Here is a 15058-nt window from a genome sequence, read left to right on the forward strand (position 1 = left end):
GCGAGAGCTGTCAAGAGGGAAAGGGCGGGAAGCGGCCAATCGAGAGTAACCACAACAAAAGGGGGGGTACTTTTTTGGCGGCAACGTGAGGCGCGCGCCAATCGAATTGCCCAGCTGAGGGAACTTTCCCGCCTGCTGCTGAGCGCGGGAAGCGCCTCGAGCGCGCTGCGGCTCGCGCTCTGGCTCCTATCCCCGAGTGCCCGAAGGCGGTCTCGCGCATGAACCGTTGGTAGTCCAACCGTAGCACCTAGAGAGTCCGTTGGCTTCAGCGCCCCCTCCCCCAGTTCATATGACTGGAGCCTCTAGAAGTTGGATTTGTTTGCCCGCACAAATCGATCCACCAGTCAGTCTTTCGTGCTTGCTTTAATAAATAAATAAATAAAAAAGACTTCCCCAATCCTTCCCCCTCTAAGGGTGTGGTTTTCAAATTAAGAACATTAAAAAAAGCCTTTAAAAAACCCTGTAAAATCAAGCTGGTGTATATAGAACTTAGTAGAAAAGGGCAAGAGTCCAGTAGCACCTTAAAGACTAACAAAAATATTTTATGGTAGGGTATGAGCTTTCGTGAGCCACAGCTCACTTCTTCAGATCACTGTGGCTCACGAAAGCTCATACCCTACCAGAAAATATTTTTGTTAGTCTTTAGGGTGCTACTGGACTCTTGCCCTTTTCTACTACTGCAGACGGACTAACACAGCTACCCACTGTGAATTATACAGAATTTAGACCCTAATCTTTTCTGGGCAAATCTGGTTATCTCCCAGCCAGTCAGTTCTTTAAAAAAAAAGTTTCCAGGAAAAACTGGAGAACTGTGAAGTCACCACCCAAGTAACTCCATTATCTATGTGCCCATTTTTGTTGTTGGGTTTGACCTTGAAGACTTTTAGTGGCTATGAATAGGGTGGCCTTAATATCTGGCGGGTTATTGGGTATTAATCTGGATTCTTGGAGAGCAGGCAGGTTTGTTAGACGTCCAAAGAACTAAATCCTGTCAGTGGTCGCTCCAAGTATGACAGCCAAGCCGTTTAGCCAGAGGGGCGAGGTTAATTCTTCATGATTGCTGGAACTTGGAATCATTTAATAAGGACAGCATTTCCCCCCAGCAAAACTAAACTATAGGTGATTCTCTATCAATTTCATGCCATGACTGAATATTCACTTGTCACAAAGCCCATACTTTGTCAATTGAAAAGAATGATCACATTCAGCTTTCTGTGTGTGTGTGTGTGCCCATGAAAAACACTTCATATATATATAGCATTTTTCATGGGCACACACACACACAGAGAAAGCTGAATGTGATCATTATTTTGAATTAGAATAGAATATAACCTTGGGAATGGGAGTGATCACTTATATTGAACATCACAGACCTGTGTTTATATTTGTGGCAATGTTTGTATCAGTTGGGGGAGAAAATTCTGTACACATCTTTCTTACTTAATTTCCTTCACTACATGCTGTACAAAGAGCACCCATTGTAATAAGAAGAGAGAGGGTCTCATTCAGAAACAAAACACTACTGACTATTTATACAGCATTTGCCAGAGTTTATAGGGATTCAAGATTAACTAGGCAAGTTTAACAACTCTTATGACTGCCCAATCTGGGGATACTTTTCTAGGAACACCTGTAAGAGAGGTAGTTTGACTGTCCTTGTTGCAGTTGGGAGTGGGAGAGGATGCTTAGCCCAGAGATGTTTGGACACCTAATATATTCAAGGCCTAGGCAAGAGCTGAATCACTGACTTCACAGCCTTGCACTCTTAGCCAATATACTGCATCAGCCTAACTAGCTCCTTCTCAAATCCTGTTAAGCAAATAAGGCAGAGAGCATTTTGCTTGCCAGTGGATGAAATCATGATAGTTGTAATAGGAGATATTAATATGGGAATCCCCCCCCCTTCTTGGTGGATCTGAGATGTCTGAGGATGTGTAATAGGAAATATCCTTCTGAGCTACTGGGTCCAGTGGATCTATATAGGTCTGGAAATATTGGTTCAAGACCAAGCCTGGAGAATCAGTTTAAAGGGGCTCCTCTGCACATTACAAACACTAGGAAATGAAAGCCGGGAGCCAAAGAGGTGCTTTTGGCTTACTCAGTTCAACCTTCCAAATTCCTGCCTTATCACCAGGATGCTTTTTGAAGGCCCCTGTTTCCAAAGCAGTTTGCGGAATGGGTTCTTCTATTTGAAAAATGTGAGCTCCGCAAGTCTTAGGAACATTTTCGCAGTGCAATTTGTAAACTGGATTGTCACATGTGGGGATGTTGCGAATCCTGCCTGCTCCTGAGGGGATGCTGCAGCTGTCATTCGGGGAATGCAATCTGCGCTAACACAATCATTCACGAGTCATGATCCCTATGGTGCGATGCATGTCTCCTACCCCGCAGTGCTTTTAATGCAGCACCTCTGTAACACGTGGAGGGGGCCTTAGGCGGCAGGGACCCCAGCCTCAGTTTGCCAGCTGCAGAATGGGAATCGCGAGTGACCCTCGGAGGGGAGGTAAAGCGAACAGGAAGCGCTTGGCAGGCGGTGGGGGAAGGAGTGGATGCGGCGGACTCTTTCTCGCCATCCCACCCCCACCCAGGCGATCCCCCTCGCTGTCCCCTCCGGAGCATCGCGGGGCGAGGGGAGCGGCCGGCGGCGCGGCTGCTGGGGCGGCCGCCCGCCTGTGGTCAGCGCCGCGCAGCCTAAGCCAGCCCCCCGGCTCACGTTACACGCTGCCTGTATTTATAACCTCGGCGAGCCGCTTCCCCCTCGGCGCACTCGTGCGGGACCACCTTCCTCCCTGCCGGCGCTTTCGGGCCGTCGGAGCGCGGCCAGGGGCAGGGCGAGCCGCGCGCGGGGAGGAGGAGGAGTGTGTGTGTGTGTGGGGGGGGGAGAGCTGGAGCCGCCGCGCCGCCGCGCCCCCCCTCGGCCGCTTCTTGCTCGGGGGGCGGCCGGGAGCGGCCGAGGAGCCGGGAGCCTCTCGCCGGAGCCGCGTGGCCTGCCATGGATCACGCGCTCTTCGGCTGCCTGCGCAGCCCGCACCATGCCCCCGGGCAGGGCTTGCACCCCTTCTCGCCCTCGGCGCTGGCCCTGCACGGCCGCTCCGAGCACATGTCCTACCCCGAGCTCTCGGCGTCGTCGTCCTCCTCCTCCTGCATCATAGCGGGCTACCCCGGCGAGGAGGGCATGTTCGGCGGACAGCATCACCGCGGGCACCACCACCACCACCACCACCATCACCACCACCAGCAGCCGCAGCAGCAGCCCCACCAGCCCCTGCAGACGAACTGGCACCTCCCGCAGATGGCTTCCCCGCCGCCGCCGCCGCCGCCCTCGGCCAGGCACAGCCTGTGCCTCCAGCCCGACTCGGGGGGGCCCCCGGAGCTGGGCGCCAGCCCCCCCGGACTCTGCTCCAACGCGCCCAGCCTGGGCAGCGGCACCCCGACCGGGGCGGCGTGCACGCCGGGAGATTACGGCCGGCAGGCGCTGTCGCCGGCGGAAACCGAGAAGCGCGCCGGCAAGAGGAAGAGCGACAGCTCAGGTAAGCGAGGCGCGCGCGGCCGGAGCCGGCGGCGCAGAGAGCCGCGGACCATCGCGCGCTCCCTGGGCCGGAGCAGGCGGGAGTCGCTGGGAGCGTGCGGCATGTGCTTCTCTGACACCTGGCTTTCCCTCCAGCCCTCTCTCTTCTCGAGAATCGCGCGCCGCTTTCCCCCCACCATAGAGGTAGGCTGTGCCCTGGGACGAAGTATTCCAGCGGCTGTTTGGGGTCGATCGTTTTGAACCATGGCTCAATAGGAGGGAAGCCGATGAGAAATTTGTCAGTGTTCTTCTTATGGCTTTGACAGGGCATGTTGGAAAAAATATTCAATTTACATTTTTAAAAGGCAGTAGTAGAAATGCACCTCTGCCCAAGAAGGCGCACGACAAGCAGATCTTATATAGGCGTTGATCAAAATACTTCATCATGTATTGTAAACTATTTTGTACATAGCAGTTTTCGTTTTTAAGCTTCTATAGCTTAAAACATAGAAGTAGATGTGAATACCAATTTGGTCAAGTCAGATTTGAAAATTTTAAAAGGTATTTCTATGACATGGAAGTAAATTCAGTCAATTTCATTCTTTGGCGCTCTGATGTTGAGCACATTTACTTGAAAGTTCATTTGATTCTAAAGTTCAGAAATTTTATTCTAGCATTTAATAGGGCTTATCTTTTTAAAAGTAAAATTGAAATATGCATTCTAGCTGTAGTGTAGATATTCTACAGCCAATTAGTATAGTTCTACAAAAGTTTAGAAAGTGATACCAACAGTGATACCAACAGCCTCAGTTATGAAAAATTGGTCCCATAATAAATCTGATAAAGATAAGACACCTTCATGCCTTTGTACTAAGAAGGTAAATGAAGCTATACACCTTAAAAAAGAAAAGAAAAATATTTCAGATGTTACTAAATGTCAACGGTGAAGTCATGGCTTTTGAAAACAATATTTCTTTTTTGAAACAGCTCTAATTTTCTAATAAAATATTTCTAATTTTGACATTGTATTTCCTACTTGAATACTTTTCTTTGCAAAAATGCCATTTATGTCAAGAAATGTAGGAACTTTTACAGTAAGAAAGGTTAGATTCTGATGGTTCTGATCCTGATAGCTTGATCTCCTACAAAACAATTGGTCCTGAAGTCTTTGATTTTGTAGTAAATAGTGGTTGATCTACTGTATATAAACTATGATAAACAATGCCTTTTTGTGTCCCACCATAGAATGTGTGGGATAAAAACAAGAATTAGTCCTTATTTCTAGAGGGAAATTATATTTAATTGGTGAAGGATGAAGTTATCCATTTGCACTTCAGAAAGTGAAGGAAATTGATAATTCAAGGGGCAGATAATCTTTCATTTTTTATTGTACACAAACATTCAAAAATCCAGGAAATTAAGGATTAGTTATGAGTTACAGCATGATTCACAAGTTAAAGTGTACCCAATTCTATACACATTTTCATGGATGGAAATCCTATTGATTTTCACTGAGATTTTTCCCCATGTAAAAATGTTCAGGATTTCAGCCTTATATCCACATCCTATGAAAATAACACAGAAACCAACTTGCCAATATTGTGAATAGAATTGGGCACTAGTCTTGCCAGTAGAAATTATCTCAAATGCAAAAGCTTCAAATTTCAATTTGTATTATGCAAAAATATTGCTTTCAGAGGATTGTGCAATATTTATTACTATTTATTACTATTGTAACATGTCGGAACAGTATATTTAACATTTGTATAACAAGGGGCAGTAAGCTCTCAGGGATTGCGTGCCAGTATTTTGTAAGAAATTATTGTGAATAGTATATATTGGGTTTCTGGTTCAAATCACTATTGGTGTGACATAATTTAAATAATGAATTTTGGGATAATCACTTTTCCATACCAGTAGTGAGAAGGTTTTGAGTTCCTTTTTCCTGAAACATTTACTTGCGCACTAATATGAACAGATTTATCATACTTACATTTTAGTAATTTGTTATATTGAAGGTGTAGAGTCATATTGGCCATGTAGACTTCTACAAACTATTGAGTTTGTTAAAAGTTGTGTGTCCCAAGAATATCGATGCAGTTTTCCACAATATATATCTGTGTGTCTTCTAGAATTGTGTTGACAATAAAGAATTTTAACTAATTTGCTTCATCCAGCATCACTGTTGTGCAAATCTATTATCTCTCTTGCATTAACAAAGCAGTTAGATCTCTAGGAACTGAAAAAAGCAATGTGTATTTCTCTGTGTTTCATTACAATTTAATTGCCGCTTATAAACTCAGCTGAAAAGTCTTTTTGCAGAGAGATGAAGCAACTTAATTTTTGCCCTTGTCTTATCATTGCTTTTCAGCAGGTTTAAAGGACTTCTCTAAACATGACTTGAGTTGTAGCAGAATCATAGAGAAACTGTCATCTGTTTCCTACACGATTTGTGAATGATATCATGATGGGAAATACAGTCATCCAAACTAGCGGAAAACTGCTGACAGTTCCTCCATGTGCCTGAAGCAGCTGTATTTTGATAGCCCTCTCTGCCTGAGTATTTCTACTTTTTTAAGGTAGCCTAGATTAAAAAGAACAACAATAATTAAAAAACATTAAAAATTAAAAATTGCTTTCTTTTAAATAATCCGTATTATCCAAGTCATCATATATCTTTCATATCAGGAACTTTGAAATTTATTTCAATATAGTACTGAATATCCGTATAATCTTGTTACATATGGTATAATTTATCAATACAATTTATTGTATTATTGGGATGGTAGAGGCTTTTTTTTTTGGTGTATATGTCACTAAATAAGTAATCATTAACAAAATACGAGTCCTTACTTACAGTGCAGCAAATGTTTTCTTGACTTGCTCTCAACTTTGTTTGCAAAACTATAGTTTACAATTACAGTGGAGCTCAAGCAATTGACTGTCACAAAGCTGTCACAGTAGTTAACATCCCACCCTAACATTTAGGATGTGCTGTTGTACAATTATCAGTAATATAACTAGAACTTGTACAGGGGTCATAAACTTGCAGGCCCCATAGGATTCAGTGGATCTTGCACCAGTAAAATAAGATAGGGCTCGAGATGTAAATTGTTGTACTCTGGGTTATACGTTTGCCTAACTAGAAGGGCCTTCTGAGATCTTATTAAATTTCACTAACTGCAACAAGCATTTGATAGAGAGAATATAAAATGATACAATTTCATACAAATATTAAAATGCCTGGAATCCTATTTAGAAAATATTAGTCAATAGAATTTTGGAATAAAAATGAATACATAGATTACAACCACATTTTGAGTTTCAGTAGATAAATTATTATAAAAAAAAATGCTAGACATTTTGTAACTGAATAGTGTCTCTTTCTTTGTTACACACAAACATACAACTTTTAACAATCCTATTAATTTTCTCTGTGTGTTGTATGTGTGCGTGCTGTCAAGTCACAGCTGACTTATGGCAACCCCGTAGAGTTTTCAAGGTAAGGGGTGGTTTGCCATTGCCTGGCTCTGCGTGGGCTTGAGACTAACCCAAGGTAACCCAGCAGGTGTCATGTGACTCGCCCAAGGTCACCCAGCAGGTTTCATGTGGAGGAGTGGGGAATTGAACCCAGTTCTCCACATTAGAGTCCGCCGCTCTTAACCACTACACCACTTTGGCTCTATTAACTTTCTGAGGCACTGAGACACACCGTGTCTCATATACATATATACATCTTTAATATTACATTCCAAATATTAACCTGAAATTTAAAGAAAAATGTGAAACAAATGTAGTTTAACTTTGTATTAAGATGGGCCTATAAAATCTTTTACATGTCAGAGTTTTACTTACAGTTTTCCTACACTTTGATGCTAAACTATTCTATTTAATTAAGTGATATACTTAGCAGCAAATTCACCTCACCTTTATAGGAGAATTTCAAATATACACATTTAGGAATGGGTTATTAATTAGTTATTAATTATGAAGATAAAGTCATTTTAATTTTTAAAAGAAATTTTGAAATACTTAGTTTTAACATACATGGCCACCTGTTAGCTTGATTTTAAACACTTCAGACACTATCTAGCATAGTTGTGTGTGTAAAGTGCCGTCAAGTCGCAGCCAACTTATGGCGACCCCTTTTGGGGTTTTCATGGCAAGAGACTTAACAGAGGTGGTTTGCCAGTGCCTTCCTCTGCACAGCAACCCTGGTATTCCTTGGTGGTCTCCCATCCAAATACTAACCAGGGCTGACCCTTCTTAGCTTCTGAGATCTGACGAGATCAGGCTAGCCTGGGCTATCCAGGTCAGGGCATCTAACATAGTTACGTATGCTTAAATGAATTTAAATCAGTAGGCTAAAGTGTTCCTATTTTTCTATAGGTTTTGGCCTATAATTTTCTTCTATTGTGTTTATTAATGCGACACACAGAATGTGAGTCCTGACCTGGATGGGCCAGGCTAGCCCAATCACGGCAGATCTCAATAGCTAAGCAGGGTCAGTGCTTGGATGGGAGAACATCTGGTTAATACTTGGATGGGAGACCACAGAGGAAATCCAGGGTTGCTTTTCAGAGGCAGGCAATGGCAAACCACCTTTGTTCGTCTCTTGCCTTGAAAACCCTCTGGGGTTGCCATAACGCAGCTGCATCTTTACGGCACTTTCCACCCACAACAGAATATGAGTCATGTACTGTTGTTGTATAATTACCAGTAATTTAACTAGAACTTGTTTAGGGGGTCTTGCCTAAACTCTATTGCTCAGCGATTGCCCAGCACTAGTGTTTGATAGATTATTCTCTAACTATTTGATGTATTTCCCTAGAAAAGCCTTCCTAAAACATTGGCCCTCACCAATGTGCTTATTCTAAAATACCTTGGATCAAATAATTTAATAAATGTGTGTTAATAGAATGAATTCATTAGTTTTAAGACTTCTGATTACATTTCAATAAGAAAAACGAGTTACATGTATATTCAAAACAAACTGCAACTGATTCATCAAAGTTCTTACATTTTTCAGCACACTGCTAGCAGGCGAAAGAAATATATGTGCTATGAGATGAATGTTGTTGTTTTTTCTGGACAGAACTAATTTGTTAATTATATTTGGATTTTAAAATCAAAATATAATTTATCACAAATGAGCATGCCAAAACATATAGACTGATATCCAAAGAGCTACTTTAGGCTGTCCAAACGTCTGTCCAGTTCTATTTTTCTTGGACAGTGGCCCTCCTTACCTGTCATTTCACAACCTGTTTTTGAAAGTCCCTTCAATTTCAAAAGTAGTTTTTTCCATGTTAGCAGGGGAGTTGATTTTCAACAAACATGTCCAAAGCTTCTTTGAGCGCTTGGCACTAATAGCACTATTCTCTGGATCATGGCCCCTTTTTTTGGCCATCAAATCACAGCTGATTAACAGTCACCCCATAGGGTTTACCAGGCAAGAGACATTCAGAAGTGGTTTGTCACTACCTGCCTCTGAGTGTATTCTATTTACAGTGGTGTGTATCCATCACTTGTTTTCCCCTGTTGGTAGGACATTTCCTCCGGTAGAGGAAGAAGGCAGGTGATTTCCGTTGATGCCTCTTTTCCATTGTAGATTCCTACATGGTGTGAAGTGCTATTCCTGGATGTGCTCTCTAAACCCTGGGACAGCTTTTCATAGGGGCCCCACAGTGGACTACAGAAGGGTGGGAAAGTCCTGTTCCACTATGCTCATGGTTTTGATTGGGTATAAGCACCTATATTTTCTAACAGTAGTTATGGCCATCATGATTACACATTAGAAGGTAATTACTATACTGATACCAAGTGCTGTAATAGTGCTTTGTTTTGTTTTAAAATCAGCATGTTGTTCACATTGTCAGCACACTGTTTCAGTGCTGGATCAAAAACTGACTCCAGAGCTTGCATGTGGCAAAGAATTTTTTTTAAAGTAACGTTTGAACTGCATACTCTCCATTCCTTAAGATCATGCCCCATCACTCTTGCATAAGATGCTGTTATCAAATACAAAAGCCCAAAGCATCCATGGATATTCTGGACTAGCTGTGCAGTTCTTTGGAATTAGTATCAAAACAGCTCCCAAATAATTTGCATGTACTATCAGTGCATTTTACCATTTTGGAATCTTGTAAGGAGCAGTCCCAAGCAAATCTACTCAATTGTAAGTCCCATTTTATTCAGTGAGGCATACTGTCGGAAAAAGGGTTCTTAGGAGTTGCTATCAGTCCTACACTCATTTGTTTGAAAGAAGGCTGCAAGAATTTCAATTGAGCCCATTTTTCCACTTGAAGATTGATGCTAATGAGATGCCCCTGGAGGCAGCAGGATCTATTACTGTATAGTGCAATCTTGAACAATGTTACACTTTTCTATGTCAACTGAATTCAATAGATTTAGATGGGTTAACTCTGTTTAGGATTGCACTAGTAGTTTCCCATAAAGCCATATATGTATTTAGGGCCAGTTGTTGTTAATCTGGGCTGTGTTCTTCAGTAAAAGATCCACAGTTTCTGGTTTCTCTCTCTCCTGTATTTCTGAAAGCAAGGGTCACTTATAATTTGTGCTGGCTTGTAACAGTCCAAACTGAAAAGTAGTATTGGAGTAATATCATTCACTTTAGACATACGTTTTGTTTGTACACTTTAATTGCGCTAACGTGTAACTTTTTAGGCAGCTGGCACTAAAAGGAATACTGTCTGTCAATTAAAAATATTGCATTCTTTTTGTAGTTTTTGTCATTTCAGTCATACTGACAAGTGAAACAACAGATTAGAGCCAGAGCCATGTAGGGTGGTGCCTGGAGACCTCCCAGAATTACAACTGAGCTCCAGATTACATAGATCAGTTTTCCTGGATAAAACGGCTGCTTTGGAGGGTGGACTCTATGGCATTATACCCTGGTGACATCCCTCCCCCTCCTCATACACCATCCTTTCCAGGCTTCACTCCCCAATCTCTAAGAATTTCCCATCTCAGAGTTGGCAACCCTGGGACCATAATAGCAATAACTTTTTAAAAGTACATTTTGAAAATTTCTCCTGTAGTGAACAATTTTGGGTTAATGTTACAAATGTCTTTAACTGTATTTTAAAAATAAGGTTGGTATTTTAAAGATATATAGGGAACAAAGAAAGTTCCCTAGGATTAGCAGACCCCAATATATTTCTCAAGGAACCTAGATGTGAGGACTCAAGGACCCAAAGAAGTTTGTGACTCAGTGGGAGGGAAGAGAGACCGGAATCCCCACTCCTGTAGCCTGCAAAAACCATCGATCATAGCTAAAATAGTTATTGGGGTTATGACCAAGAATACATACTTTACAAGAACATAGACAGTTCCCTGTTTTGGAAAAATTAGGAATATCATCATTCGCCTCTGTCCATACATTTAATAACTGCAGCTAACCACGGGGATATTATTTTGTGCCCTCAGTGTGTATTTGACCACAAGGAAACTTCTCTTTTAAATTTTAATTGCAATAAATTTTAATGGCATGTATTAATTCAATCCATTTGCAAGTAAAAAAAAAACATTTACAGAAGTTGAGTTAGCTTTTAAATCTAAACTCTGTTGTTGGGCCCAGCTACTAGGGACCTGTTTGGAGGCAAGTACAGAGATGAAGAAAACATGTAGCGATTATTTCTTTCTGGAACAAAGATCACCTCCTGATGCTAAACATGTTAATGTAGGTAGTTCCATTGATTTCAGTTTTTCATATAAGTGCACTGAAAAGCTGAGGGTGATGGTGGGCTGGCAGGTCTAACAATGGATGATAAAGAGGTATATAAACAAGGCAGACTTTTGTAGTGTGTGCGTGATTCATCGAATTTGATAGAAGGGATATTTTAAAATGTGCTAACAATTACACAAAGGGATCATTCCTGTAACTCAGAAGTTTGACTCTTTCCAGTGACCGTGAAACACTTATCATCCATTGTGTTTGCATTTAAAGGATCAACCCTCCCATTCTAAGAACACAGATCTGCTTTACATATGCTATCTTTCAGCCTGTCTAAAAGAGGCTGTTGTATATGTTTTGGGGTAGTCAGTGATAGAACCCCTTTGAAATAGGTGAGCAAAGGTATGAAACATAGACTTTTTCAATTATTTTTAAAGGCCCTTTGCCATTTAGACCCCCACAGAATTTTATGGTACTTTTATAATGGCAAAAAAAAAAAAAAAACGGTGGGGGGGGAAGTCTCACAGGAATTAATCAAATTATTTAATTCGGAAAGAACAACAAATTTTACTAAAATAATACCACCAAATGAAAACCTACTTGAAGATAAATAAACATTTAACATTTTGTTGATAAAAACCTCTTTCTGCTTTTTTCGAAAAAAGTTATTTTATACGCATATGCACACATGAGCGCACAGACACAGAAGAATAAATGTAATTTGTCCCTTAATTTTGCTGCTTTCTGCATTGCTGGCTTTTTCACATTGGATATCCACAGTAATTCACAGCTATTCTTGCCTTTCCAAACTGGGCATAAATCAGATGACTATGCATCCAAATACAAATGCTGTTCATTACTTTCAGTGTGATGTGCTGCTGGATGCCCAACCAGGTACAAGTACTGTCCTTTGCATTTAGTAGGATGAACTTCTAGATTATGTATTCCCATTCTTAAATCCTGTGCGTCTAGTTGGCCATGACAGAAAGCAAATCTGATAGAATTGGGAGAAGCATAATGTCTGCATAATCGGAACTACAATATCGGAGCCTGCAACATTCTTACAGCATGTCTCTAGACCAGAAAAGTTTTTTTGTTTATACGTAATCTTATTCCGTTTAAAGAACTCTAAAGTTGAAAACGGAAATTTATGTTTTTGAAAAAGTGATGTGAATAATACAATTAACTGTTGGAAGTATCAAATGCTTCTCACTTCCAACAGTGAACTGTATAATTCATATCATTTTTTCAAAGACATTAATTTCTACACACTCCTGTTTCTGCCTTTCTCAGAAGCATCTAGAACAAGAACGAGCTGGGCTTGGAAACTGGAAATAGAGTTCAACCTAAAACCATCACAAATGTCTGTAGAAACACAACATATTCTGTGTAGCACTAAAGTTGTTTCAGAAACAGATTATCTAATGCACTAAGGCTGCAATCTTAAGAACACTTTCCTGGAAGTACGGTAAGCTCCACTGAATAAAGCAAGGCTCACTTCTGTGTAGACCTGCTTAGGATTGCTCCTTAAAGGGATCTCATCAACTTAGCCATCTTGAAAGCCCAGATATAGGTAGGGTTGCCAGCTCTGGCCTGGGAAAAGCCTGGAGATTTTGGGAGGGGAGCCTGGGAGGACGGGGTTTGGGGAGGGGAAGTACCTCAGCAGGGTATAATGCCACAGAGTCCATCCTCCAAAGCAGCCACTTTCTCCAGGGGAGCTGATCTTGGTTGTCTGGAGATCACTTGTAATATCAGGAGATATCCACCTGCCACCTGGAGGGTGTCAAGCCTAGATATATGATCAGTTCAGAGCATGGGAAGTATTTTACCCTAGCATAGTCCCATATTGTTCGAGTAGTATATGAGGAGACACGTATGTTTGCTGATGGAATTCTGGTTCTCAGTTATTACCAAAGGCTAATGTGCATTTCTATCTCAAATGTGCAAATCTAAATCAGATTTTGTAATTCTAATGATATATTGTGTCAATCCCAATAAATGGTGAAAGAAAGAAAAAAGATAAGTAGAAAACAACTTTTTTGTAAAGTGCCATCAAGACGCAGCCAACTTACAGCAACCCATTATGGGGTTTTCAAGGCAAGAGACTAACAGAGGTGGTTTGCCATTGCCTTCCTCTGCACAGCAACCCTGGTATTCTTTGGTGGTCTCCCATCTAAATACTAATTAGGGCTGACCTTGCTTAGCTTCCAAGATCTGACGAGATGGGGTTAGCCTGGGCCATCCAGGTCAAGATGTTTGTAGATAGGGTTGCCAGCTCCGGTTGGGAAATACCTGAAGATTTTTTGGGTGGAGCCTGAGGAGGGCAGGGTTTTGGGAGGGGAGGGACTTAAATGCCGTAGAGTCTAATTGCCAAAGCAGCCATTTTCTCCAAGGGAACTGATCTCTATCAGCTGGAAATCTGTTGTAATAGTAGGAGATCTCCAGCCACCACCTGGAGGTTGGAAACCCTATTTGTAGAATACACATTTTTCTTCCCCCCCCCCCTTCATTGTACTATAACCCTCAAAATGTCCAGGCCTTCGTAACCAGCTTGGGTGTTTTGCTGGCTTTAGCTTTGAACCGTAGCTCTGATTATTTAGTAGAGAGGAGAGAAATACATCATACATCGATTTTCAGAGGCAGTTTCCTGGCTGAACAAATCCAGAGAAGGTTAATGTAGTTGCTGACCTAGTGAAGTAAGGGTATAGAGGTGGCAGGCATTATCCACTGGGAGGAGGAGAGGGGCATTCCAATAGCATGACCATATATATAAGGAAAACACTCCTTAGTATGTGTGCTGCTTTTAGTGTTTTAGGCATTATCAAGCGGGACACCTTCAAGGACTTGTGGACTCATTATTCCCTTGCCTATTATATTAGATGCTGTGGAACACAGGCAGGATGCTGCTGCAGTCGTCTTGTTTGTGGGCTTCCTAGAGGCACCTGGTTGGTCACTATGTGAACAGACTGCTGGACTTGATGGACCTTGGTCTGATCCAGCAAAGCTTTTCTTATGTTCTTATGACCTTCTCCATACTATTTCTTCTTTCTCTTCCCTTTGTTGCCTCCTTAGCCAGTCGTTTTTCACTGCTTCCTTTTCTCCTTCCCTTACCTCACCAACCAAGGTACCTATCTGCTGTCACAGTCTTCAGGGTTTCCTCTTTTCCTCCCCGCTGGCAGCCTTTTTTTCTCTTCTACACCCTCCCCCAACTACCTTTTTCTATTCTTCAGCTTGCATGGTAGAAAGTTTCCTGGGATTTGCTGTGGGTTTTTGCCCTGATGAGTCCTCCCTCAAAGGCCAAAGCTACCCTGGAAATGGCACTGAATCCCCTCCCTTTTTCTGACAGAAACCAATGCTGGAAGGCTGGCAATATTGTTGTAGTTTCCTAGCAACATCCACTGAGGGCATTTGTTTCTTAAAACTACAAGTGCTACTTCTGTCATTTTGGAGGGTTTTAACATCCCAAATTATTTTATTTATTTATTTGTCTGTTTTGGTTCCAGATTTCAGATTTTTCTTCAAAAAAGAAAAGTTTTGTAGAAAGATCTGTCATTCCTTTCCCTGGCCCCAGTCTCTGGATTAAAGTATCCATGGATAGGGGCGCATTGAGAAGTAGATATATTGATGTTGAGTGATTCATGAGTAGGCTTTTCCTTCAGTGTTACTCCTCTGAAGATGCCGGCTACAGCTGCTGGCGAAACGTCAGGAAAGAAAATACCAAGACCATGGTCACACAGCCCGGATAACCTACAAGAACCGATGAACTCTGATCGTGAAAGCCTTCGACAAAATTATATCCTGTTTATTTATTGTAAACGGATCTGGGTATTCTTTGGAACAGAAGGGCAGGATAG

General features: G+C 41.9%; 1 protein-coding gene across 1 annotated transcript in view; it reads left to right on the forward strand.

Annotated features, from left to right (window-relative positions):
- Positions 1–2987: 2987 nt before the first annotated feature.
- Positions 2988–15058, forward strand: part of MEOX2 (mesenchyme homeobox 2) — a 77674-nt gene continuing 65603 nt past the window's right edge. Inside the window, exon 1 of the mRNA XM_056857628.1 lies at positions 2988–3530. Coding sequence (XP_056713606.1) covers positions 2993–3530 — 538 coding nt within the window. The 5' untranslated portion in view covers positions 2988–2992. The remainder of the gene's footprint in view (positions 3531–15058) is intronic.

Source organism: Euleptes europaea, chromosome 11 (assembly GCF_029931775.1).
Source record: "Euleptes europaea isolate rEulEur1 chromosome 11, rEulEur1.hap1, whole genome shotgun sequence".
Lineage (NCBI taxonomy): Eukaryota > Metazoa > Chordata > Lepidosauria > Squamata > Sphaerodactylidae > Euleptes > Euleptes europaea.